The 22,284-nt window shown below is 39.9% G+C and overlaps 3 protein-coding genes across 5 annotated transcripts; 2 read left to right on the forward strand and 1 right to left on the reverse strand.

The window, feature by feature from the left end:
- The first annotated feature begins 305 nt into the window (after positions 1-305).
- arfgap3 (ADP-ribosylation factor GTPase activating protein 3) lies at positions 306-9,729 on the forward strand. 2 transcript variants are annotated; one of them, XM_044186208.1, is made up of 16 exons: positions 307-494; positions 1,233-1,351; positions 2,044-2,116; positions 2,248-2,379; positions 2,553-2,633; positions 2,751-2,844; positions 2,968-3,027; positions 3,139-3,185; positions 3,296-3,447; positions 3,591-3,722; positions 3,838-3,963; positions 4,497-4,649; positions 5,220-5,343; positions 5,748-5,835; positions 6,949-7,073; positions 7,163-9,729. In XM_044186208.1, the coding sequence occupies exons 1-16, from the start codon at positions 426-428 to the stop codon at positions 7,178-7,180; spliced, it is 1,593 nt and encodes a 530-aa protein (XP_044042143.1). In that variant the 5' UTR covers positions 307-425; the 3' UTR covers positions 7,181-9,729. The 2 variants fall into 2 exon arrangements, with proteins under 2 accessions (XP_044042142.1, XP_044042143.1); XM_044186207.1 differs by lacking the exon at positions 7,163-9,729 and having other exon boundaries at positions 306-494; positions 6,949-7,097.
- A 415-nt stretch (positions 9,730-10,144) lies between these two features.
- On the forward strand, positions 10,145-16,184 carry LOC122871283 (IKBKB interacting protein). Of its 2 annotated transcripts, none has more exons than XM_044186209.1 (4): positions 10,145-10,446; positions 10,627-10,883; positions 10,975-11,092; positions 12,171-13,911. In XM_044186209.1, the coding sequence occupies exons 2-4, from the start codon at positions 10,681-10,683 to the stop codon at positions 13,071-13,073; spliced, it is 1,224 nt and encodes a 407-aa protein (XP_044042144.1). In that variant the 5' UTR covers positions 10,145-10,446; positions 10,627-10,680; the 3' UTR covers positions 13,074-13,911. The 2 variants fall into 2 exon arrangements, with proteins under 2 accessions (XP_044042144.1, XP_044042145.1); XM_044186210.1 differs by lacking the exon at positions 12,171-13,911 and adding exons at positions 14,090-14,311; positions 15,052-16,184 and having other exon boundaries at positions 10,170-10,883.
- Positions 16,185-17,785: 1,601 nt separating this feature from the next.
- On the reverse strand, positions 17,786-21,616 carry ckap4 (cytoskeleton associated protein 4). Its single transcript, XM_044186649.1, has 2 exons — positions 21,148-21,616; positions 17,786-19,425 (listed from the first exon to the last, which is right to left on the reverse strand). Exons 1-2 carry the CDS (start codon positions 21,463-21,465, stop codon positions 18,208-18,210), a joined length of 1,536 nt encoding a protein of 511 aa, XP_044042584.1. The 5' UTR covers positions 21,466-21,616; the 3' UTR covers positions 17,786-18,207.
- Positions 21,617-22,284: the final 668 nt, after the last annotated feature.

Genomic DNA, 22,284 nt, shown 5'->3' on the forward strand with positions numbered 1-22,284 from the left:
AAAGTAGAGGGGTAAGAGATTTTAATTATATTTGTGTCATTTAGATGAATTAAAAGTTGATCTAATACCATAAAGCCCTCTCAAGCATATCTATAGCTTAAACAGTAATTACATTTGTGTAAAATGTTTATAAACATAAAGCCATCCTTCACAAAAAGTACTTTTACTTTTAAAACTTGAATAACGGATCTAAATACTTCCTCCACCACTGTGAAAACACAACTGAACCGTCAAACGTAAAGGTGAACTTCATTACCCAGAAGCCCTTGCTACAATAACATAACCACGAGTCATTTTTATCCAATCAGAGCCAGACCATGATGTTCCCCTACTGACGTGTCGTATTCGGTTATTATCGAGGAAAACACAGGGCTGTTTTTTTATGCTACTTCTTTAACCGCCAGGTATTACCAACAGACAGAACAATGTCAGAGCCCAGCAAGCAGGAAATTTCAGCCATTTTTAAGCGACTTCGCTCCATTCCTACTAATAAGGTGAGTTTCAAACGGCAGACGGTCTAACGTGACTCTCTTTAACAAGGAAGTTAGCTTAAATATATATCTGACACGTCGCACTTTGAGAAACGCCAAGGCTAGCTTTAACTTACCAGCTTAATTTAACAATTAACTAGCTGATGCGTGTCATGTAGAAAATCGGTCGGTTTTGTTGACAAACTCAAATTGTGCCCTGGTAACATTTACAAGAGAATAATATGTCAGAAAACTTGAAGACTTGTAAACATACGTAACGCTAGCCAAGTGGTTGACAGCCTAGCTAGCTACATTTTGACAGTTGACATTAGTCGTGTTTGTTTAGGCTTAATTTACGTTTGCTTTAAGCTTCGTCAAAGCCTTTGGTACTGTAGGGAAAAAAGACCGTAATGCAAACATCCTGAATGATAAGCATAAAGGTAGTGTGCCTTTTGCTCTACCACTTAATTTATTGCGAAATTCAACCCACATCACCAACAGCTGTTTGAATCTGCAGCTATCTAAGCCAGCTAATTTCACAGGCAACATGCACTTCAGACCTTCATGGTTACTCAGTTGTTGTTTTAATCTGACAAACGTCCACGTCTCTTTAATTGATTTTGAACATGTGATCTTGAGGAGGGAGTTGGAACATATCGACTTCAGTCTTAACTGTTTCATTAAAATGTCAGTTGCCCTATCTGTTTATATTTTGAGATAAAGCTTTATTTTTATGCATTTTCTGTGCTCTCTGCCCGCTAGGCTTGCTTTGACTGCTCAGTTAAAAACCCCAGTTGGGCCAGCATCACCTATGGTGTATTCCTATGTATAGATTGCTCTGGGACACACAGGTCTCTTGGAGTGCACCTGTCCTTTATCAGGTAAGTCAGGACTTATTGATATATCCCTTTTAAAAACAAAAGTGTGTCGCAATAAAAGGATTTAGGAAGAAATACCAAACAGGCTAGTAACAAAATATAATTTGCAAACAATTTAAATTTCAGTTGAATTGGATCATCTAATAGTGAGTGGTTTAAGGGCAAATACAGCAAACACTCATCTTTATTTTAAGCTGAGTTCTGGGAACATCCAGTAGATATTTTAAGTTACAAGTCAGAAATGTACTGCTTTACCATGTAGAGCCTGATAGATAATAACTAAAATTTTGAATTGAATTCTAAACTCTACTTGTAGCCAATGGAGAGGGCTCAACACTGGAGTAATATGCTCTCTGTGCTTTGTCTTTGTTAGAAGATGGGCTGCAGCATTTTGAGCCATCGTCAGACAAGCTACAGCTCCTTGGCTGAGGCAAAAGTATAATGAATTACAATAATCTAGTCATGAAAACACAAAAGCATAGATTAATTTCTCAGCACTTCTAACAGATAAAATATGTCTGACCTTTAGAAATACTCCCTAATTAGAGAAAAGTTTCTTAAGATGAATAGAGAAATCCAGGCAAAAGGTAAATGGCAGGGTGAGATTTCTTTTGGAAACTAAGTTTGTCTCTTTGAAAACATTTAGTGACATAGAAATTCAAGGTTTGTTCAAATTCTGACATTGTGTTACACAGGTCCACTGAGCTGGATTTTAATTGGTCGTGGTTTCAGCTAAGATGTATGCAAGTGGGAGGCAATGCCAGTGCGGTAAGTACCTGAAGGCAGGATATCAGCACACTATCAACAGATTGAACTCCCAGCATTGCGTGACACACAGTTAAATTAACTTAATTCTTCCTGTCTGCTTTCCTGTGTCTGTACTGACCTTCATATGGCAGATTGCATTTTTCAATCAACATGGGTGCACAACCAGTGCTGCCAATGCAAAGTACAACAGCCGAGCTGCTCAGCTGTACAGAGAAAAGATAAAAACTATAGCTACACAAGCCACCAGACGCCATGGCACTGAGGTAATGCAGACATGTTTTTTTACTCCTACTAAAACATCCTCCACTTGCAGGTTGTATCAAAAAACAACAACTTTGGCTTGCTGTGTAGCACCTCTTTGCTTATCACACTCCATACTGCATAATATATCTTTAACACATGGCTGTATCCATCTCACTGCTCTTCTTCTGTACAGTTGTGGCTTGATAGTCAGGCTCCTCTCTCCCCAACATCACCAGAGGACAAGCAGGTGGATTTCTTCAGTCTGCATTCACAGGTATAGGAGTGTGCTTGCCTTGCTTAGTTGTGATTTTATCCACACATTTGCTTGTTGGATACCTACACAGTGACAAGGGATTTGGAATTTTACAATGTGTGTCTGTTTAATGCCCAGGCTGTTCCAGAAACTTTGAACACGCCCAAAATGTGTCTCAGCTCCTCCACATCAGAGAAGCCTTTAACCCTGGAAAAAGAGGAAGACAATAATGGTATTCAATGTGTCTCCTGAACAATATAAAATATAGAAAGACCACAAAATACAAATGTGCACTAGCTGTATTTATCTCACTACCAATTATGTGGCTCATCACATATACATTAAACCTTCTCAGGTAATCCAGAGGATGGTCCTAGTGTGGAGATGCTGAGTGTTTCTCCAAAAGCAAATCCAGGTTCGTTTATACTCTTCATGTTTAGGATTTTGTATTTATTTGTATTGATTTGTATCTGAATTATTGCTAAACTTTACAAGATGTAACTTTACTGTCCTTCAATCTCTCCAGAGCTTTCCTCTCTTCTTAAGAAGAAGCCAACTGCTGCCAAGAAAACAGTATGTCCTCATTCTACCACTATAAACTTCTGGTTGGACAGAACGCATTTCGTAAGTATGTGTGTGTTCACCGATTCATAGTGTGTTTTGTCAAATGTGTCTGCATCTAGTTGGCCTCTAAGAAGGGTGGTCTGGGCGCTCACAAGGTTAGCAGTAAGAGTTTCTCCGAGCTGGAGAAGAAGGCTCAAGCTGCCGACAAGCTCAGAGAGAAAGAAGAGGGCACTCCTGCTGGCAAGAAGAGCATTCAACATGAGGAATCCATGTGCGTGTCTTTACATCTTTGTTTTTCTTTATTATTTGTGATGTTTTTCTACCCTTTTTGTGGTCAGTAAATGTATTTTTTGTGTTTCTGTTAGCTGCTGTCTTGTCATTTTTTTTAAACTCACCTGTCTTCCTACTCCTCAGCGCTCCATCCCTGCGACTGGCCCATAAAGATCTTGAGCAGCATAGGAAAATGGAGGAGCAGAAGATGAAGGGATTAGAGGGCAAGAAGAAAGAGCAAGCTGAGAGACTGGGCATGGGTCTAGGCATGAGGAGGTATGATGATGATGAAGAGACAAATACTAGTCATCCTGTAGCTGATATAAGAATTCATTTTAATTTCTCTGTTTCTTGCTCTCATTATCACTCTGTTTTCTACTCTTCTCTGCAGTGGAGTGTCTCACTCTGTGACATCGGACATGCACATCATCCAGCAGGAGAATCCAAAGGGGTCCAAGACCACCAAAGGACGACGGTTCACTGAGGACGATGATGATGAGGGGTCCTTCAGCTCTAGGTCAGAAGAAAAGTGTATTTATGTAGTATTTATAATAATAATAATATAATAATAATAATAATAATAATAATAATAATAATAATTATTATTATTATTATTATTATTATTATTATTATTATTGATATGTTAAGTACATTTTGTGTGTGTGCATGTTTGCGTTCATTGGTAATGTGCACACACAACAGAATTTAATTTCAATTTTCTATGTTTTCTTTTTTTCTACTTCTAATGTTTGCTAATAATTTCAAAGGAAAAACAGTTATATTTGCTGTTGCAATTAGGTTTTAAATGCATGTTATTTAATATTCTGAATTGGTAAGTATTACAGTGTGTTTTGTGTTGTTTTTTTCTTTAACAATTTTCTGAATATATTCTAAGTTAATGTCAGTACTGTATCTGAACATGATCGTGGCAGCAAAGCCCTTTGAATTAGAATTTTAAAACCTGCCTTTTCATGCTGATTTGGCTCTCACACATTACAATGCATGCACAACATTTTTTCACCTGACATCATTCTGAACTTCTTTGTTTAGGGTCTTGTCCCGGTTTGAGGATCAAACAGAAACCTCAGATAATTTCTCCTCGGGGTGGGATGATGCAGGCAACGGAGGAGGCTGGATGAATGAGAGCAAGAAATCAGAGCCAGACTTCTACTTGAGCTCCACTATATCATCACTGAATGACAGGTAGGATATTGTGCTTTAATGTCATGTACATCCTGTTGCTGTCACTGTGACAGAGTCCTCATGACTTTTCACAACTTACTGTTGTTGCTTGATACAGTAGGAATTTTACCTTTTCGCTCTGTTACATTCACTCCAAAGCACTCTAAGTTATCATTGATCACATTTAGTGGAATCATGTTGTGATCACATGATTATTTTATCTTACATTTTGTCAAATTTCTGTTGTTTAATGATTTCAAGAAAATTGTAATTTAAAACTAACAGGTTTTATTTTACACATGAAAACAAATCCAAATGCATTTTATCTAATGTATTTAGGTGTTATAATATGGGATGAAGGAAAAACTTGTATGCTTTTGTGATATCACATGTCGAGTAAATGTCAGGTTTGTTTCTGAAATTTTGCTAAAATAAAGTGTTAGATGATAACAAAATGTATTGACTCCCTCATGTGTCCCTCATGTGTGTCAGTGTGTACACTTGATGACTGAATAGAATATACAGCTATTGGTAAGTGTTATTTATGTTATATCATAATTGTTTTCATTTGTAATCATTGTTTGTTATCAGGCCCACAGCAAGAAGAAAACCAGAACCAGTACCAGTCTCAGACACAGGAGAAGCTCGGATAAAGTTTGGAGATGTGAAAGCCATCTCTTCTGACATGTACTTTGGAAAACAAGATAACTCCGAGGTGCACAATGACAACATGCATTCTACCGTTTCCACATGTTGTGTATACTGTATATATTGTGTTGTGCATTTTACATAAGTTACTCACTTCCTAAAACATTTTCTTCCGCAGTGATTATGATTATATGATTATATGATACTGATTCCACTGGGATCTATTCATATCCACTCAGTAATTGACATATTGATATAAAGACCCGCGACCCAGTTAAACAAGACTGTACCCGACCCGATTAGAATCAGTATAATTTGGACCAGTCGGACCTGTCGGGTCTTGGTTTCTCAGAACCGAGTGAACCTGTGAAGACCTCTAGTTGACATTATGAGCACGAACTGAGCTTGAATGTTCCCAGAACAACTACTGTTGGAAACATTTAAACATGTGTCTGTATTTCTTTTCTTTAGTACGAGGCCAAAACACGACTGGAAAGATTTTCTGGGAGTGCATCAATAAGTTCAGCAGACCTTTTTGATGATCCAAAGAAACAGACTGGTAAGAGACTACTGCACCATCACTGCCTTTGCACAAACTATTCAATATATGATTTACTTACCATTTAAAGTCATGTTATTGATAAATATAAATGTATGTGTAATTACACAAAGACGCATTTAGCCTCATGCAAAAACATTTTGATATTCTTATCCTAAAGGGTTGCTCGTACGGGTGCTTTACCCTTGGATTTAGCAAACTGTTAACTGCACAAACAAATATGATGAATGCCACTTTAAATGCGCCTTGAGAGATTAGCCTGTACAGTATCTGAAGTTACACTGTCGGGTGCAGCAGAGGATGTTCCCTCTGACAACAACCTGCTTAAAGACCCTGAAGCAGCTGTCAGAGTGAAAGAACTCTCTTAGCAACTACTGACATGTATGTATGTAGTAGCTGCCATGCCAAAATATGCCAATAAATTTATAAAAATTAAAGGTCCAGTATGTAACATTTAGGAGGAGCTATTGGCAGAAATGGCATATAATATTTATAAGTATGTTTTCATTAGTGTATAATCACCTGAAAATAAGAATTGTTGTGTTTTCGTTACCTTAGAATAAGCCGTTTTTATCCACGGAGGTCGCCATGTTGCACTGCCATGTTTCTACAGTAGCCCAGAACGGGCAAACCAAACACTGGCTTTAGATACGACCCTTCGCGAGTTTTGCAGCCACCATAGTTTCTCCTACATGTTTGGAAAGGGAGGGTGATGCAAATGGTATTCAAATGGTTGCAAACTGCAATTTCACTACTAGATGCCACTAAGTCCTACACACTGGACCTTTTTAAAAAAAGAAACAAAAGGTTGAACCTCTCAGTAAATTGCCAAGCCAGGATGATGATGATGATGATATCGTTTTAGTTGATTTCTGTAACATATTTAAACTCCACATTCATTCAGATAAAGGCATTATACTAGTTCTTAGTTCAAAAGTGTTTTTTCCCCGTGGACAGAGGCAGACTGTCCATGCAAGACTTGGACGCCACAAATTCTCTTAAATCACTCATATGAGCCACTTAAGAACAAATCCGTTAATGTGAGCGTATCTTGCGTGAGGCCCGTTGTTCTGTCTGTCTGCTTGACTTTCTTTGTTTGTCTTGTGTTCACAGCGAGTTCGTACCGTCTGACCAACGTGCTGCCCAGCGCTCCTGACATGTCACAGCTCAAACTGGGAGTGCGCTCAGTCGCAGGAAAACTCTCCGTCATGGCCAGTGGCGTAGTTAGCACAATTCAGGTCGGTCAGAAATACAACACTTGAATCAAGATCATATAAACATCTTAAACATCAAGTTCTAATAATGTATTGTCTTTTTCTTTTTCCAGGATCACTACAGTTCTTGAGTCATGGTGTGCCTCCTCTTGGATTCAGCGCTTTCATAGTCGTCCTCAGTTTAACAGAGTCAGATAAGTTTCCCAGTGAGTGGTGGTTACTCATCTGGGGAGTGAAAGAAGGAGAAATATCAATCAGTGCTGATGGCAAATCTTCATCCAAATTTACCCCCAAATAACCCTGTATACGTCTATATCTAGTTTTTTATTAGATAATGTAATTACAACAGTTGTTCGAATCAAGATGACCGAAGCACAATATTTTCAGTAGAATTATGTTCCCCTGCAGGCATTTTGAAGGGACATCTATGTGTATAGTTCAGTTTGCAGTAGTTTGCAGTGTATTACTTAGTTTGCTTTAGAAATACTTTATGTAGCAGTCTGAGAAGATTTATGGTGTTTTGAAGGAGGGATTTGCTTTTTGATTCCATTAGTTGATGAGGTGAAAAAAAATACCCTAAGCGGTGGAGACAATTCATTTGTAAGTTTTTAATTGGTTAACAAATTCGCTCATCACATGCACTCTGTAGCGTCGTATTGTGCTTTTTTGCACATTCCCACAGGTTTGAAGTGTCCTTTCCGTCCCCAAAGTGCACTTATGTTTGCTCTTCCACAAACTGGACCAAAACCTGATAAAGAGGCCTTGGGGGGACCAGACATATATTATCTAATTGCCTATAGTTGAGTAAATTGAAATTGGCCTCATAGCACATAAGTTTCATTATCATGCGAATATAATATATAATATATCATGTTTTTCTTTGTTTTTGTAGGCCATGCATCTGTAGTTAGAAAACGACAAGATGGCATGAAGCCTAAGAGGCTATCAAAAAGTACGTTTAAAGGAAAGGTCCGACATTTTTGGAAATATGCTCATTCGCTTTCTTGCTGAGTTTTAGATGACAATGACTGATACCAGTCTTATATCTGTCAGTTTAATATGAAGCTAGCCAGCAGCTGGTTATCTTAGCTTAGCATAAAGACTGGAAACAGGGGGAAACAGCTAGCCTGGTTCTGTCTGAAGGTAACAAATCTGCCTACCAACACTATGGCTTTTAGTATGGATTTTATTACCTTTGGACAGAGCCAGGCTAGCTGTTTTCCACTGTTTCCACTTTTTAAGCTAAGCTAAGCTCACCAGCTGTTGGCTGTAGCCTTATATTTAACAGAGAGACGTGAGAGTGCTATCAATCTTCTCATCTAAGTCTGTTCCTTTTTAAAAAAAAAAATAAATAAAAAAGCAGATGACAACCTGTTACGCAATCAACCTTAATCACTAAAGCACTAGAATGACTGTGCTCAATGTAGGTCAGTTGCACTGTGTTAAATTCTGTTGTTTTTCTGAGTCCAGTTGCTTGGAATTAGAGACTTTAAGACATTGTAATCAAGAATATGGGCAACATTTTGATGACGTTATGTTTTTGAATATGTAGCTGCTTTTTGATGGTATTTGTGTTCACACATCTGCGGTGGTATTTAATTTAATGGCACTTAAAACTCTTCAAGGCTAGTATTTGCTGATGCGGTGGGACCTGTATGTAGCTTTCAGGCCCCACTGTACCTCAACACAAGTCCACTTGTGAATGTAAACAATCCTTTTTAAAGCCTTCAAAGTGATTTTTTTTTTGTTGCTGTTGTATACTGCCAAGGTCCAGGTTATATCTTTAATTCTGTCAAATACATCAGAGCTTTTAATTTGGCACAAGTAGCATTACAGGTGGTGCTATATTGTGATTTTGGATTTGGCATTTCAAAGCAATAGAAAAGCAGCTTGATATCTCTCCGGCTTGTGCTTTAGCATTTAGGTAAAGTTTGCCATGATGCTAAAAATGCTACTTCAGATATCTAATTGTGCAGAGTTAAGGTTTTTAAAACCCTGATCGGGAACAGGATGATAAGCAATTGCTGTACTGTTTATGCTTCTCAGGAGTTTGATTTGAGTTGTTAAATATGAAACACTAAAAGAGGGCAAGGGCAAAGTTGTAGATCCTTTAATGACCAAATATTTGTTTACTCCATCACTCTATGCCTTAGTCCAAAGATCTCTGATTAACACGCCCTCATGTTGCAATATTGTGGAGTCATCTAGTTACCTTTTTGCACATAATTTGTTAGAAATTGCACGTGGCAGCTTTTGCTTGAATGTACTGTATTGCAACTGAACCTTTGCTTCTAAGTTGACGATGCGTCCATGTTAGACTTTTGTATTTTGTTGATGTTTGTAAGATTGCTTGTGTCTTCTGCTGTTGAATATTGTTAATTGTTACATAAAAGAATAGTAGCTTGTGTAATTTGCATGGCCCTTGTAGTTAATAGGACATGCTGACTGACACATCCTGAATACAAGACATACTGGAACCCACCCATTAAATATCAATGGAATAACATAATTGTTCAGTAAAAACTGTTTAATAGACTGAGAACTGCTACATACAATGTTGTATGGGGCTTTGAATTACCGTTTATAGAAAGCTACTGAGAATAAAGTTTTGACATATTTTGACACTCAAAATGTAAGTAACATTTTTTGGAAACATGCCAAATAAATGGCTTGTGCCTAAGCTCTTTTGACTGGTCATTCTGTGCCTGCACTGCCAAGAAATGTGTGTTTATCTGTGCTGATTTATTGATTAATAGTTTAGTTTGTAAAAAAAAAAAAAATGTAATATCAAAAATATCAATGTAATGTCCAAAAAGTCCAAGTTGATGTCTTCAAACGTCTTGTGTTCTCCTTCCCACAGTCCAAACCCCCAAAATATTCTATTTACAATGATATAAACAGAAAAAAGCAGCAAATCCTCACATTGGAGAGGCTGGAATGAGGAGTTGTTTGGATATTTTTGCTTGATAAATGACTTAATTTGCTATTAATTGTTATTAATTGTTGCCACTTAATTTTCCATCGACTAATCACTTAATCGATTAATTGTTTCAGCTTTACTTGAAGGACATCATTAATCCAGCATGGCCACCCTCAGGACAAATGCTGGCAGCCGCTTACGTGGCTGGCCGGGGCGTTTAGGTTGCCTCCTGCGTTGTGGGAACTATAAGTGTTAAGATTGTAGCTCAGTATAACGATCAAACAAATTGGCAAACGCCACTGAAAAAATTGCAATTTGATTTTTTATAAAACCACTATCACTTGAGGTAAAAGATAAAACATCCATCCAAGGGCTTTATTTGTTACAGATACAGTTTTGGTGTAAGCAATTCAGCTGGTGGTGTTTGTACGAGCTTACGAGGAGCACTTGAAGGCGGCATTTTTCCAAAGAAACAAGGTAAAGCAGAAGGATAGTTATAGCGGTAAAATACTCAAAACCCAGCTGTTAATTATCCTTTTTTGTGTTTTTAGTGTCCTACATTATGAACTTATCTTTGAAAGAAGTGTTTTGTTTTACTCTGCAACGTAACGAATAGCTGGTTATTTTTTTTTTTTTTTTTTTTTTTTTTACTGTTAGGCCTGTTGAATTCCTTCACAGTAAAAGTTGCCAACAGTGTGCCAGTGTGCTAAAATGCCTACTGAAGTAAAGCAGAGGAAGAAGACGCAGTCACAGAAGCAAAGTGATGAAGTGTCCGAAACGTCGGCTACAAATGGAGCACAAAAAGTGAAGACGGAAGCTGGAAACAACGCAGGAGCAAATAAAGCGTATTCGAGTTTGGATATTAGAAGTATAATGTGCTTATTGTCGCTTGCAGCATGCGGGGCTCTGAGTTGGTAAGTCAACAAACCTGATATATGTATACATTTTTTTGAGTTTGTGTCTCATGGTCCTCTACTAAAGTTTTTATGTTTTTCTGGGTTTCAGGGTGGTGCTACAACAGAATGAGAGGTTTTCCAAAATTGAAGAAAAGTACAGATTTTTGCACGGAAAAACTTCAAGTCTGTTCGACATGGAGGAAGAAGTCCTAAAGGTTTCTAAAAAGGTACGTAAGTCTTGAGATGCTTTGAGGGATGGGAACTTTGAAGGGTCAGTTCACCCAAATTACAAAAAACTAAACAAAACTTGCGCAATTAAGCCCTAGTGGTATCTAGTCTGCAGACAATTTTGGTTTTATGTTTCCAGGTTTTGAGATATTGGTTTCTGGCACCCCAATACAATGGAGGTGAATGGAATTTAATTTGCTGTGCTCACAGCATTAAAAAATAAATAGTTTTCACTGGAACTGCTTTCTACTGAAGAAAGAGCCCTGACATAAACTTTGGATTATTCAGAGTAATAGGGACGTTTTTGCACCACTAATTAAATTCCATGCATCTCAGTTGTATTGGGGTGGAGGCAGAAGTCTTAAAGACAGATATTGGGCAAATACAATCCAAACTATCTGCGTGGCTAAATATCACTCAAGGTAATTGGTGAAATATGTGTTTTTTCTTTGTGTAATTTGGGTGAAATTATGTTTAAGTTTGTGTGAAAACGCAAGAATCCTTTAGTTTGTTTTCATTTTTAGTTTTAAAGTTAGAATTACAAGTTAAGTGTAATTTTGGTACATAGTTTTAATTTGGTTTAGTGAGAAGGGAAATAAGTACAGTGGGTAAATGACTGGTTCCCAACCTGGGGGAACTGTATTTTTGCTACACAAAATTAGTTTAATGTTCTGATTTTTCTTGTATCTTTGCTTTTGGATAGTTTTACCTATTCAGCCCCATAAAAATGATTCAAATGGGACAGCCTGGGGAGGGGCAAAAACACCTCTCACAGCTCATAAACATATGCGACCTCTGACAGTGGGGGTCACAAGCAGACTATGCTTTCTTGTAAGGGGTCTCAAATCAAAAGTGTTGGAAACCACTGCCATACATTACATAAATCCCTGCACCCTCTGCATGCAAAATGTTGTTTGTGTTTTTGTAGAAAAGAAAAGCACAAATCGTCTTTTTTGCATCGTGTATACAATGCCTTTGTGTCTGCATGCGCTTTGTTTCCTGCTGTATCTATTATGAATGCCGAGGACCTTAGAGCTCCCACAGAAACAGCCCTCCTGTTTTGTGTTGCGGCTGCAGCTTGCCGCCTCTGAGGATGACCTACAGGAGGCGCTCTCCACCATCTCCTTGGCGACACGACTCCAGCAGGACATCTCCATCCTCCACGCTGCTGTCATGGCGATGCAGGCCGATGAGAACTCTGCCTCCCGTGATCTGCAGATGGTCAACGCCCACTTCCTCAACGTGACGGAGACGTGGCAGCAGCGTCTGGCAGCCATCACCTCTGACCTGGCCGCCCTCAAGGCAGAGTCACGGGAAGCTCACACCGGAGCCACAGAGCGGGTGAACGAGGCTGAGCGGAGGGCCCGGTCGCTGGCGGAGAGGTTGGAGGAGCTCGAGGACAGCACAAAGAGGAACGCCAGAGCTATGGAGCGCGCAGAGGAAGATGACGCCAAGCGAGCGCAGGATCAGCTGGACTGGAACACCAAGCAGATCCACAACCTGGAGGAGCACATCAGCAGCCTGAACAAGAGGGAGGCTGAGCTCAGGTCTCAGCTCCAGGAGCACATTCCCAGGGCGCAGGAGTGTGAAGAGCACCTGCCCCAGGTAGAGGCGGCGGTGCGCTCCATCCTGAGGCTGGGGGGTGACCTGAGCGGGGCGGAGAAACGGCTGGAAGAGGTGACGTTACAGGTGTTTGGGACTGAGGACAGCATGCTGAAAGCACTGAATGAAATCCTTGAGATCAGACAGGAGCTGGACACCCTGCAGGCTCAAAACAGCATCCTCAAGATGAAGAATGAGTTGTCGGTGGTTAAAGAGGCGGTCCGTGAACTCACCATGGTGCTGAGGGAAAATGCAGTCGACAGCCAAAAGGACTCTGACACTCTAGAGGAAGACGGATGGAAAGACGATGAGGAGGAGGAGGAGTGGGGAAAAGATGATGAAACAACTCAACACCTTTATGATGACCTCACTGAATGATGTCATTGTTTTGAGTCGACTAGGGAAAAGGAGCGGCCCTGTCTTACTATTTGCTGTAAAAGGCTGTTAAAGTTCAGTATTAATGTTTTTTTCTAAATGTATACCTCAATTTCATGTCAGAAAATTGTGACTATCATTGCATAAAAGTTCACTGAACATGAACTCTGGTATACATGCACTGTATTATACAAGTACAATCAAAAATGTATTTTAATATTTGTTTAATGTGGAGTTACACCTTCAGGTTTCTTTAGTAATTGTATAAAACATGCCTCATTACTCTCAAGCCAGCCATTTGCACTGATAGCCATTCTTACCAGATGTAAATACATTAGAGCTGAAACGCTTAGTCGATTAATCAATTGGTTGATCGACTATAATAATGAATAATGAAAATAATTGGCAACTATTTTGACAATCAATTAATCGTCAGATCATCATTTTTCTTGCAAAAGTTCCCAACATTCTCTAGTTGTAGCTTCTGAATTTTGCGGATTTGCTGTTTTTCAGTAGGTAACTGAATATTTTTAGGTTTTGGACAGTTGTTTGGGGAAAAACAAGCAATTTGATGACATCACCTTGTGCGTTAGGAAAATATGATTTTTCACAATTCCTAAAATCAATAACAAAAACAATCATTAGTTGCAGCCCTAAACTACATCTCTGTCAGTGTTGCCTTAGATTTGGTAGAGGAAGCGCTTTTATAGATGTATAATAAATCATGTTTTTGATGACTATTATTGTACATTTCCATCTGACTTTGGTTTCACCTGTTGAAAGCACGGTAATCATTTCATCACTGAACTTATTTAATAAAATCACCTTTTTTTATTGAAAAGGTCTTATTTGTATTTAATCCTCTTGTGTACCGAGGCACGAGTTTCTCTACTGTGTTTTTCATAAAGGGAAATCACCTGAAATGATGTTTTGTAATGTATGATTTCTTTAAATAACAAACACCTCACAACATATGGCTGTTGTATCTATCAATCCACGTACTGTATGTCCTGTTTCAGTGCGAGAGCATCCAGCCGATGCTGCAGGCTCTCGGGGGTCAGCGGGGGGCTCTGCAGCCTCAACTGGAGGGTTTTGAGCAGGACGTGACTCGGCTGAAAGAGTGGGCCTCTGGGTTGACTGAGAAACGAGCTCTGCTTCAGACCAGCCTGATCGCACTGAGAGACGCCATGGGACAGATTGAAGAACGCACCTCAGCCATCGCAAAGGACTTTGCCAACAAGGTATGTCAGATTGTTTAATTGTCGATACAGAACTATTTTACTGTTTCTAGTGAGAAAAGAGAGGTGAGTCACTGGGAAAAAATCATGTCCTTTGTGCCACCTGTAATTCCAGATGCAGGGAACAAAATTCAATTAACAAAATGGTGAAAAATGCCCAAGGTGACGTCTTCAGATGTCTTGTTTTGTCCGATCAACAGTCCAACATCCAAAGACATTCAGTTTACTATCACATACGACACTGGAAAGTTTCAAGTCCAGATCTCAAAAGTTTCAAATGTGTCGTTTTTGCTAAAATTATTACTAAAGCGATTATTCGATCATCAAAATAGGTGACGATTAATTTTCGACTAATCATTACAGCTCTAAAAATTGTAAAATTCCAATTTTTTCTGGCACAAATACACCAGACATAAAAAGAGTCACAATAGGTACACAAGGCAACTTTTCAATTTGGCACCTCCAAATAATAGTGAAGGGTAAATTAGGAATTTAAATATCCTGATTTCTGCTGTTGCTTCTGTTCAGGAGAGTTATTTATTCATTATTACCTTCAGTTGCCGTAGAAGAGACATCCGACATCAGAATTTAATCAGCACATAGTAAATCTAGACAGATTTATTTAGCTAAGGTGAAACCCTTATTTTTTTGTCGCAGACCCCCCTCTGAGAAAAATAACTTTTTCCTGTTGCTATTTGAAAATGGCTTTCTCGGCCTCTGTTCTTCTGTATTCCCCCCTGTAGGTGGCGTCAGTGAGGACAGATGTGCGCAGGATGGACGGCCTGCAGTCTGAGCTGGAGTCTCTGCTGACTCAGGTGGGGGAGCTGGAGGACAAGGCCACTCAGGTGGAGCGCAGCATGGTCAAACGCATCGGGGATGTGCTGGCCAGCAGCATTGACCGAGTCTCAAATCTCCGCGCTGCATCCGAACGCAACAGTCAGGCCATAGAGCAGCTCCGCAGACGCATCCCTGAACTCACCACTGCTGACAAACAGATCTCTGAGCGCTTGAGGGAGCTAGAGAGTGGCAGAGCTCGTCTGATAAGAACAGTGACCTTCGCCAGTGACCTTAAACCAAAAGTTGCTGCCATTAAGAGGGACTTCGGGGCGTTTGAGCCTCAGCTGTCAGATCTGACTCTGCGGATTGGAAGACTGGCAGATGATCTTACTAAGAGAGAGCAGGAGATCTCTGAGCTTAGACAGACATTGGCTAACCTCACTGCAGTAGAGGGAGATTTAAGTGTTACAACTAAACAGGTTCATGAAATAGCTGATATATCTGATATTGGAGAGATGCACAGGCCAACATGAGAAACCTCAGACGAGTGGAGACAGATCAAGGTTTTCTTCTTTTGGCTTTTTTGCTCAGCAATTACATCTGGTCAACTGTCATACTACTGCTTGAAATAAACCTTTTTATTAAAAATTAAATAAATATGAAACTTTGTCAACCAAACTTTGATGGTCTGATCTGCCTTAAAGCACAAAGCTGGTAACCCGAACCCATTAAGAAGTATGAGTGTGAACAATCTAGCTGCCAGTCTGTCAGCATTTCTAAAAGTTGTAACATGTTTTTGAAGTTTGCTTATGACAACAATTGTTTCCTTTGTTGGCTCCTGTCCAGCTATATTAGAGTTACCTGGTTGAGATTTGACTGGTTTATTGTTTTGCCACTGTGAACTGATTCTGTTGCCACATTTTGATCTGACTCCACATACTTACTTTATTTTCTCAGGTCGCATCAGAGTTTTTCATGTCTGGTGTTTTTTAGAGGCTCTGGAAATGTGGAGGAAATGTAGACAAATGTAATATTTTGGCATTAATATGGTCATTTTTGAAGACATTCGGTATGGGAATAAAATATTGGCTCAAGGGAATCGTTAGACATTTATTTGCTTTCTTAAATACTGCATAAATGCCACCACTCGTGTCTGTGTGGTAAATATGAAGTTACAGCCAGCAGACTGGAAAAAGGGGAAAACAGCTACTGCTGTTACTGGGTTACACTGTAGCTAAAGTTTCTGGTCCTGGCCGAGAAATTGTCCATCACATAATCCCTGTAAAATGGTGAAAAAGTCGTTTTTTTACAGTTTCTTTTTTGTACATATTAAACAAACAAGATATAACATGTCAATTAGTGAGCTTGAGAGGTGCCTCTGTGCGGATTTTGTTACATTTGAACAGAGCCAAGCTAGCTGTTTCAGCCTGTTTCCAGTCTTTATGCTAAGCTAAGCTAACTGGCTGCTGGCTTTAGCTTCATATTTAACTTGCAGACTTGAGAGTGGTATCGATCTTCTCATCTAAATCTATGCATGAAAGCGAATAAGCATATATTCCCCAAAATGTCAAACTATCAAGCAACACTTGGTGTAGAAGTTGTTCTTTACAAACAAGAGTTGCTGGAGTTTTGACCCCTTAAGACTACTGCAAGTTGTGCCAGACATCCATACACAAAATATTAGCTATCAGCAACCTCATTGGAAATACCACAAATTGTGATTTGTCTATGAGGAAAATCATGCAAACAGGTCACAAGATATTTAGTATTAGTCGACAAATAAAGCTTCAGATGAATGGTGAAACGTCTGCAAGGAATTCCAGTTGACTCTTCAAACTTTACATGGTTTTGTAATATCACCTCAAGCCCCAGTTTTCTCTACCTCAAATACCAAAGTTTGCGTACATTTAAAGCAGCTTTTTGCCATTTAACCACATAATACTTCATGGTTCATAGAGTATGTTGCACCCCAGACAAAAGCTCTTCACCTTTACCAATGATGTATTTCAAGACTTGAAAATCCAGTTTGTTACCAAAGCTATGTAAGCTATGTTCATTGCATCTGCTGGGGCTTCTACATTCCTTAAAGGGTTTGTTAGCGTCCAAATGCCTGCCAGCTAAATATAACTTACACATATAACTTTGAAGTGTTCTGGTGAAGTTGCAACACAACTGCAGCCACAGGCATTCAACAAGGAAACACATTTCTGCAGAACACCTGGAGTCAAAACTCAACATCCAAAGAGGAAAATGACATGTTATCTGTCACTGCTGTGTGCAGATGAAAGAGCTCAGCGTGTTGTATTCAGTCTTTAGGAGGTGGAGAGGTCATCTGCTTGACTCCTCAGCAAAGTTTTACATGTGTAGTATGTGACATTATATTATTTATTTATTTGTCACATTATAAATAATGTGGTGCTGATAATAAATGGAGCTTTATGTGAGAGGTTACTCAATAAATTCAGAATTATTTGTTGTATTCAAAACTCAACAGAGAAATATGAATTATGCAATTGAGATGGAATTACTATTTGGGTTTTAACTTTAATTTTTGCAGCACTTGGGTGTATAATGCCTATCAGTAAGTGTACATTTCCATCCCTCCCATACAATTATTGTGTCATCCATGATGTAACAATAAAGGCAGCTAAAGGAAAGCAACAAATCATAAGTTCACACCAAGAAATAATTCTTCACAGCTTTGGGTCAACAAGAGTTTTTATTCTTGTTAAAAAAAAACACACACACATAGAGTAAGTAAACAAAGTAGTGCTCAAAAAGAGCTTATTATTACATTTGCTTGGTTTTCCAAAAAACAGCCTTGGCACAGAAAATGTAACATCTAACAAAGAAAAATATAAAAAACACAAAACTACAGTGCAGAATGAGCGTGGATTTGAATTCACAGATCAGTCCAGCTCTGCCCCTCTCTCCTGACCTAACCCAGTTATCCTCACATTTGCTACTTTTCTACTAAAACGTGCAACATCGTGACATCAACCATCAAGTGTGAGAAATAATTCTTTTAGAAAATAGGAAAAGTGGGTTATGGTCACCCTTTGGGAATCTTTATTGTTGTCCATGTTTTGGTATCCCGATGTCACATTGCTAACTAAAAATCCCTACATTCCCTTCATGCCATTGGCTTTGGATAAGCCCTCCAGTGTCTGTGTGGTTTCCTGCAGAGCTTTCTGAAGAGTAGAAATAGCCTGATCGTGGCCTTCTAGCTTGGCTGCTTTGTCTTCCAAGCCAGCTACTATGCTTCTTAAGCTCTGCAGCTGCTCTGGTTTCACGCTGCTACTGCTGCCCTCCAGAGCGGCGAGCCTCTCCTCCAAGTCCTTCACCTGCTGATCCAGGTTGGAGTCCTTCGAAGTAAGCTTGGTCTGGGCACCACTCAGAGCGGCAATGTTGGACTGGAGCTCCCCTAAACTGCTTTTCAGTGCCTCCATCTCCTGCTCCAAGCCAGTTTTGACTTTCTCCACAGCCTGCCCCTGTGCAGCTAGAGTGCTTTCATGGGTGTCGTATTTGGCGAATAGTGATTCCACTTTGGTAGTGATGTCTGATACTGATGCTGACAGTGAATCTCCACTCTCCTCTGATGCTTTAACTCTGGCTTCCAGGTCGTCTGATCTTTTCTTGACCTGAGCAGCTGCTTCATTCGCCAGCTTTTCCACATTACGAACAGCATCAGCGGCCTGCTCCACGCTGCTTTCCAGTGTCACGCTTTTGTCTTTCAGAACCTGGACACCGGCCTCTGCTGCGGACAGTGACTGCCTCAGACTCCCAACATTCTCTTGCACTACTGACCTCACTGTTTCAACTTCCTGAGACAGTGAGGCTACTTCCTGGTTACGAGTCTGGAGCTCTGTCCTCACAGCACCTATCTGCTCCCTGAGTGAATCAGCTGAGACATCAGAAGCCTGTTTGGCTGTTCTGATTTCAGCTACAGCATCAACAATTGCAGAGAGCTCCTGTTTGATGAGCGCGGGGTCTTCCATGTCACCCAGACGGGCCTTGAGATCAGCCATCTGGCTCTGCGCCTCGCCCTGAGCTTCAGTGAACTCCGTCACGCTGGCTGTGATGGACTGACTCACCTCAGCCAGACGCTCCTCCACAGTCTTCTCCAGAGAAGAGAAGTCCCTCTCTCGGGCCTCCTTCACCTCGTTGATGCCCTCCGAAAGGTCCCTGAGTAGATCGTTCTGGAGCTTCTGAAGGGCCTCCTCCACCCTCCTCGTCTCCACCTCGCCCCTCTTCATCCGGCTGATGGCCCCCTCCAGCTCCACCCGTGTGATGCCCAGTGACGACTCCAGCCCGTCCACAACACTCCTCAGAGACTCCACCTGTACAACAAGACAGGAAAACATACAGGATAAGTGTGCATTTGCATCCATTTTAACACAATACAACTCCAATACAATAACTGCAAATTGTCAGTGTCCTGTGAAAACCATGTATCTCCGCAACTTTTCAGGAGCAAAGAAACACAGCAATGTTATCAGCTTTGTGCATTTTTCAGATGATCCAGCGGGTTTTTTAATAGTTTATTTAGCTTAGGAAGTTGAAGAATTTTCTCAACCCAAAGTAACGCTTATTACACAAATATACAAATTTGAAGATACTTGGTTTTCACTGGACAGTGATGAATATCCACACCGTTTTATTTTATTATCATGTTAGTGCAGTTTATAAGTTCTTTACAAAAGTGCAACCAAACCTCACTTTTGCAGTTTGAAAAAATTCAAAAATTCTCCACCAAGGTCCACTTAAATAACCTTTTCCAGAGCTTTCAATGGATTTCATTGTCTTCATCAGTGAATTGAGTCGTCCCAGTTGTAACGGAGTTGGCTCAGTCGACTGAGACACATCCATTTACTGATGAAGACCATGCAATGCGGTTGAAAGCCAGCCTGATGTAACATTATTTTGTAAAACTACTGTAACTACTTTTCTGAAGCTTTCAAATATTACACTCACCGAATATGCTAAAAAAAAATACATTTTGCATATTTTTCCATATTAAAAAACCCAGTATGTTGTTGCATATTCAATTTGTGTAATATTTGAAAGTTTATGGGCAAATTACAAAATTTTTAATGATTATGGAAGTTAATTTTTTTACCTTAGGAATAGTGTGACAAAAGAATGTTAACTCAAGGTCCACTTACTAGCCTTTTCTGTATTTGGAAAGGGTAGCCTACTATTGTGGTGAAAAAAACAACAACCTTTGAGTTGTGCTTGCACAGAACTACGCCTAACTGAAATTAATTTGCTCAAAAAGTAAATGTGTAATATATAAGGTTTCAAATTCTCACTTAGGTAAGAAAAAGACAGACAGGAAAGAGATAAAAATTAGATTTTTTTTATGGCTGTGGTATGTGAACACCTTGGTTATTACTGACCATCATCGTTCCTCTGTGTTACCATGAGAACTGTAGAAGTGAGCTCTCACCCAGAGTAAATTAGCACAACAAACATATTGCACCTATACATATGCACAAGTAGAGTTGAGTCATCACATAACTGAAGTCAGTGGTGGTAAATATTTGTATTACATCTTCAGTATAGTTTAGACTGCTTATACACAGTATACCTACCATTCAGAAAGATCAGTACAGGAATGAGGAAAATAATGAATTAAACAGGAGAGGGCTTCAATTATATAAGCCCGCAGTTTACATGTAAAAACACTGAACAATTTATTCACGTGAATCTTTAACCAAACAAAACAAAAAATAGAAAACATTGTAGAAATTATTTATTTTCAACAAGTCTGAAACTTTTTTTTTTAACTTGTTGGACGTTTGCTCAATGAAAAAGTATAAGGACGTCACAAAATCCATCACTGTGGTTCACCAAACCTACCCAACCCAACCCCCAACAGCACATACAGTGCAACAACCATATGGGCGGTTATGTAATTGTACACAAAGTTATGTCTAACAAAGGTATGCATTGTCTACATATAGTTTCTATTTTACTGGGAGTTATGAGAAAGTTTGGGAACCCCTGCTGAAGTCATCCACACTACTTCTCCCCATTGATTCATCTCATTTTCTACCTACCTGTTGAACGACGCTCTCCATTTTACTGCTCAGCTCCGCGTTTTGCAGTGCGCTCTCCTCATGCCTGGCGGTTGTCTGGCGGATTTCTTCCACTACTTGCTGTAAATAAAAAGCGGCAAACCCTGCAGCGCCTATTAACGCAATATAAAACACTGTGGTCAGAAGAAGGCCGAGGCAGCTCCCTGACCGTGGCCCCTGAGGTGCGGGGCCACTCACCCCGTTACTGGTGCTCTTTTGGCTTTTCTTCGACGCGTCATCTTGGATGGCTGCGGCGCTCTTTTCGCTCGAGCTGCTCTTGTGTCTGTTTTTCGCAGTCATCGTCAGTGGGAGCTCGCTGAGATGTGTGTGATGTGATGTGATGTGATGGGAGAGAGTGAGTGCTGCTGAGGTTTTTTTTTTTTTTTGCAGTCGTGGATGGAGAACGTTTCCAGTCCTGGCCCACTGACCGGACCAGCAGCGTATCAGTGAGCGCCTCGTGTCTTTCCACGGAGCTTTTCGCGTTGAGGTATGCGGATGGGGGCTGTCCCATGTTCAGCTCCAGGCTCTGTATGGGTCCAGTTTAATGACTTAAAACCCCAGGAAACAATGAATGATTTCTAATGCTCTTACATTTTGGTGATGTGCTCCATTTTTACACCAAAAAAACTACTTTTTAGTAGACTATAGGCTACCCAAAGACAAGAGTGAAGTTTCTGCAGAAGCATCTCTCTGGTGCAACAGCAGCGATGTTTCCCAAAAATAAGGTTTAGGCAACTTCAGTGAGTTTTTCAAAGTGTTCCACAAAATGAACATTAGGTTAATTTCACTTTTTAAGTAACTTGAAGTGAGAAAATGTCCCCAGTGAAGTCCAGCAGACCACTGGGACCAAACGTTGCACCAAACGAGCATCATTGTTTAAAGTCTATCAATCTATGTGTTGTTGACATAAAACGTCTATTATAGGCCTACTTCTGTTATTACTATGATACACCTTCATACATGTTGTTACGATTTAAAAACACTGATGCAAACTCTCTGCAAGCGGTTCATATTGAAGCAGAGCAGTGCAGGGAGGGGCTGTTTCCTCCCTTTAGTTTGCTCCTCCTTTCATACGTGGCAGCTGTAGTCTCGGCTCTGCAGGCTGCTGTTGAATCCCAT

The sequence above is a fragment of the Siniperca chuatsi genome, linkage group LG23, assembly GCF_020085105.1.
Source record: "Siniperca chuatsi isolate FFG_IHB_CAS linkage group LG23, ASM2008510v1, whole genome shotgun sequence".
Classification (NCBI taxonomy): domain Eukaryota; kingdom Metazoa; phylum Chordata; class Actinopteri; order Centrarchiformes; family Sinipercidae; genus Siniperca; species Siniperca chuatsi.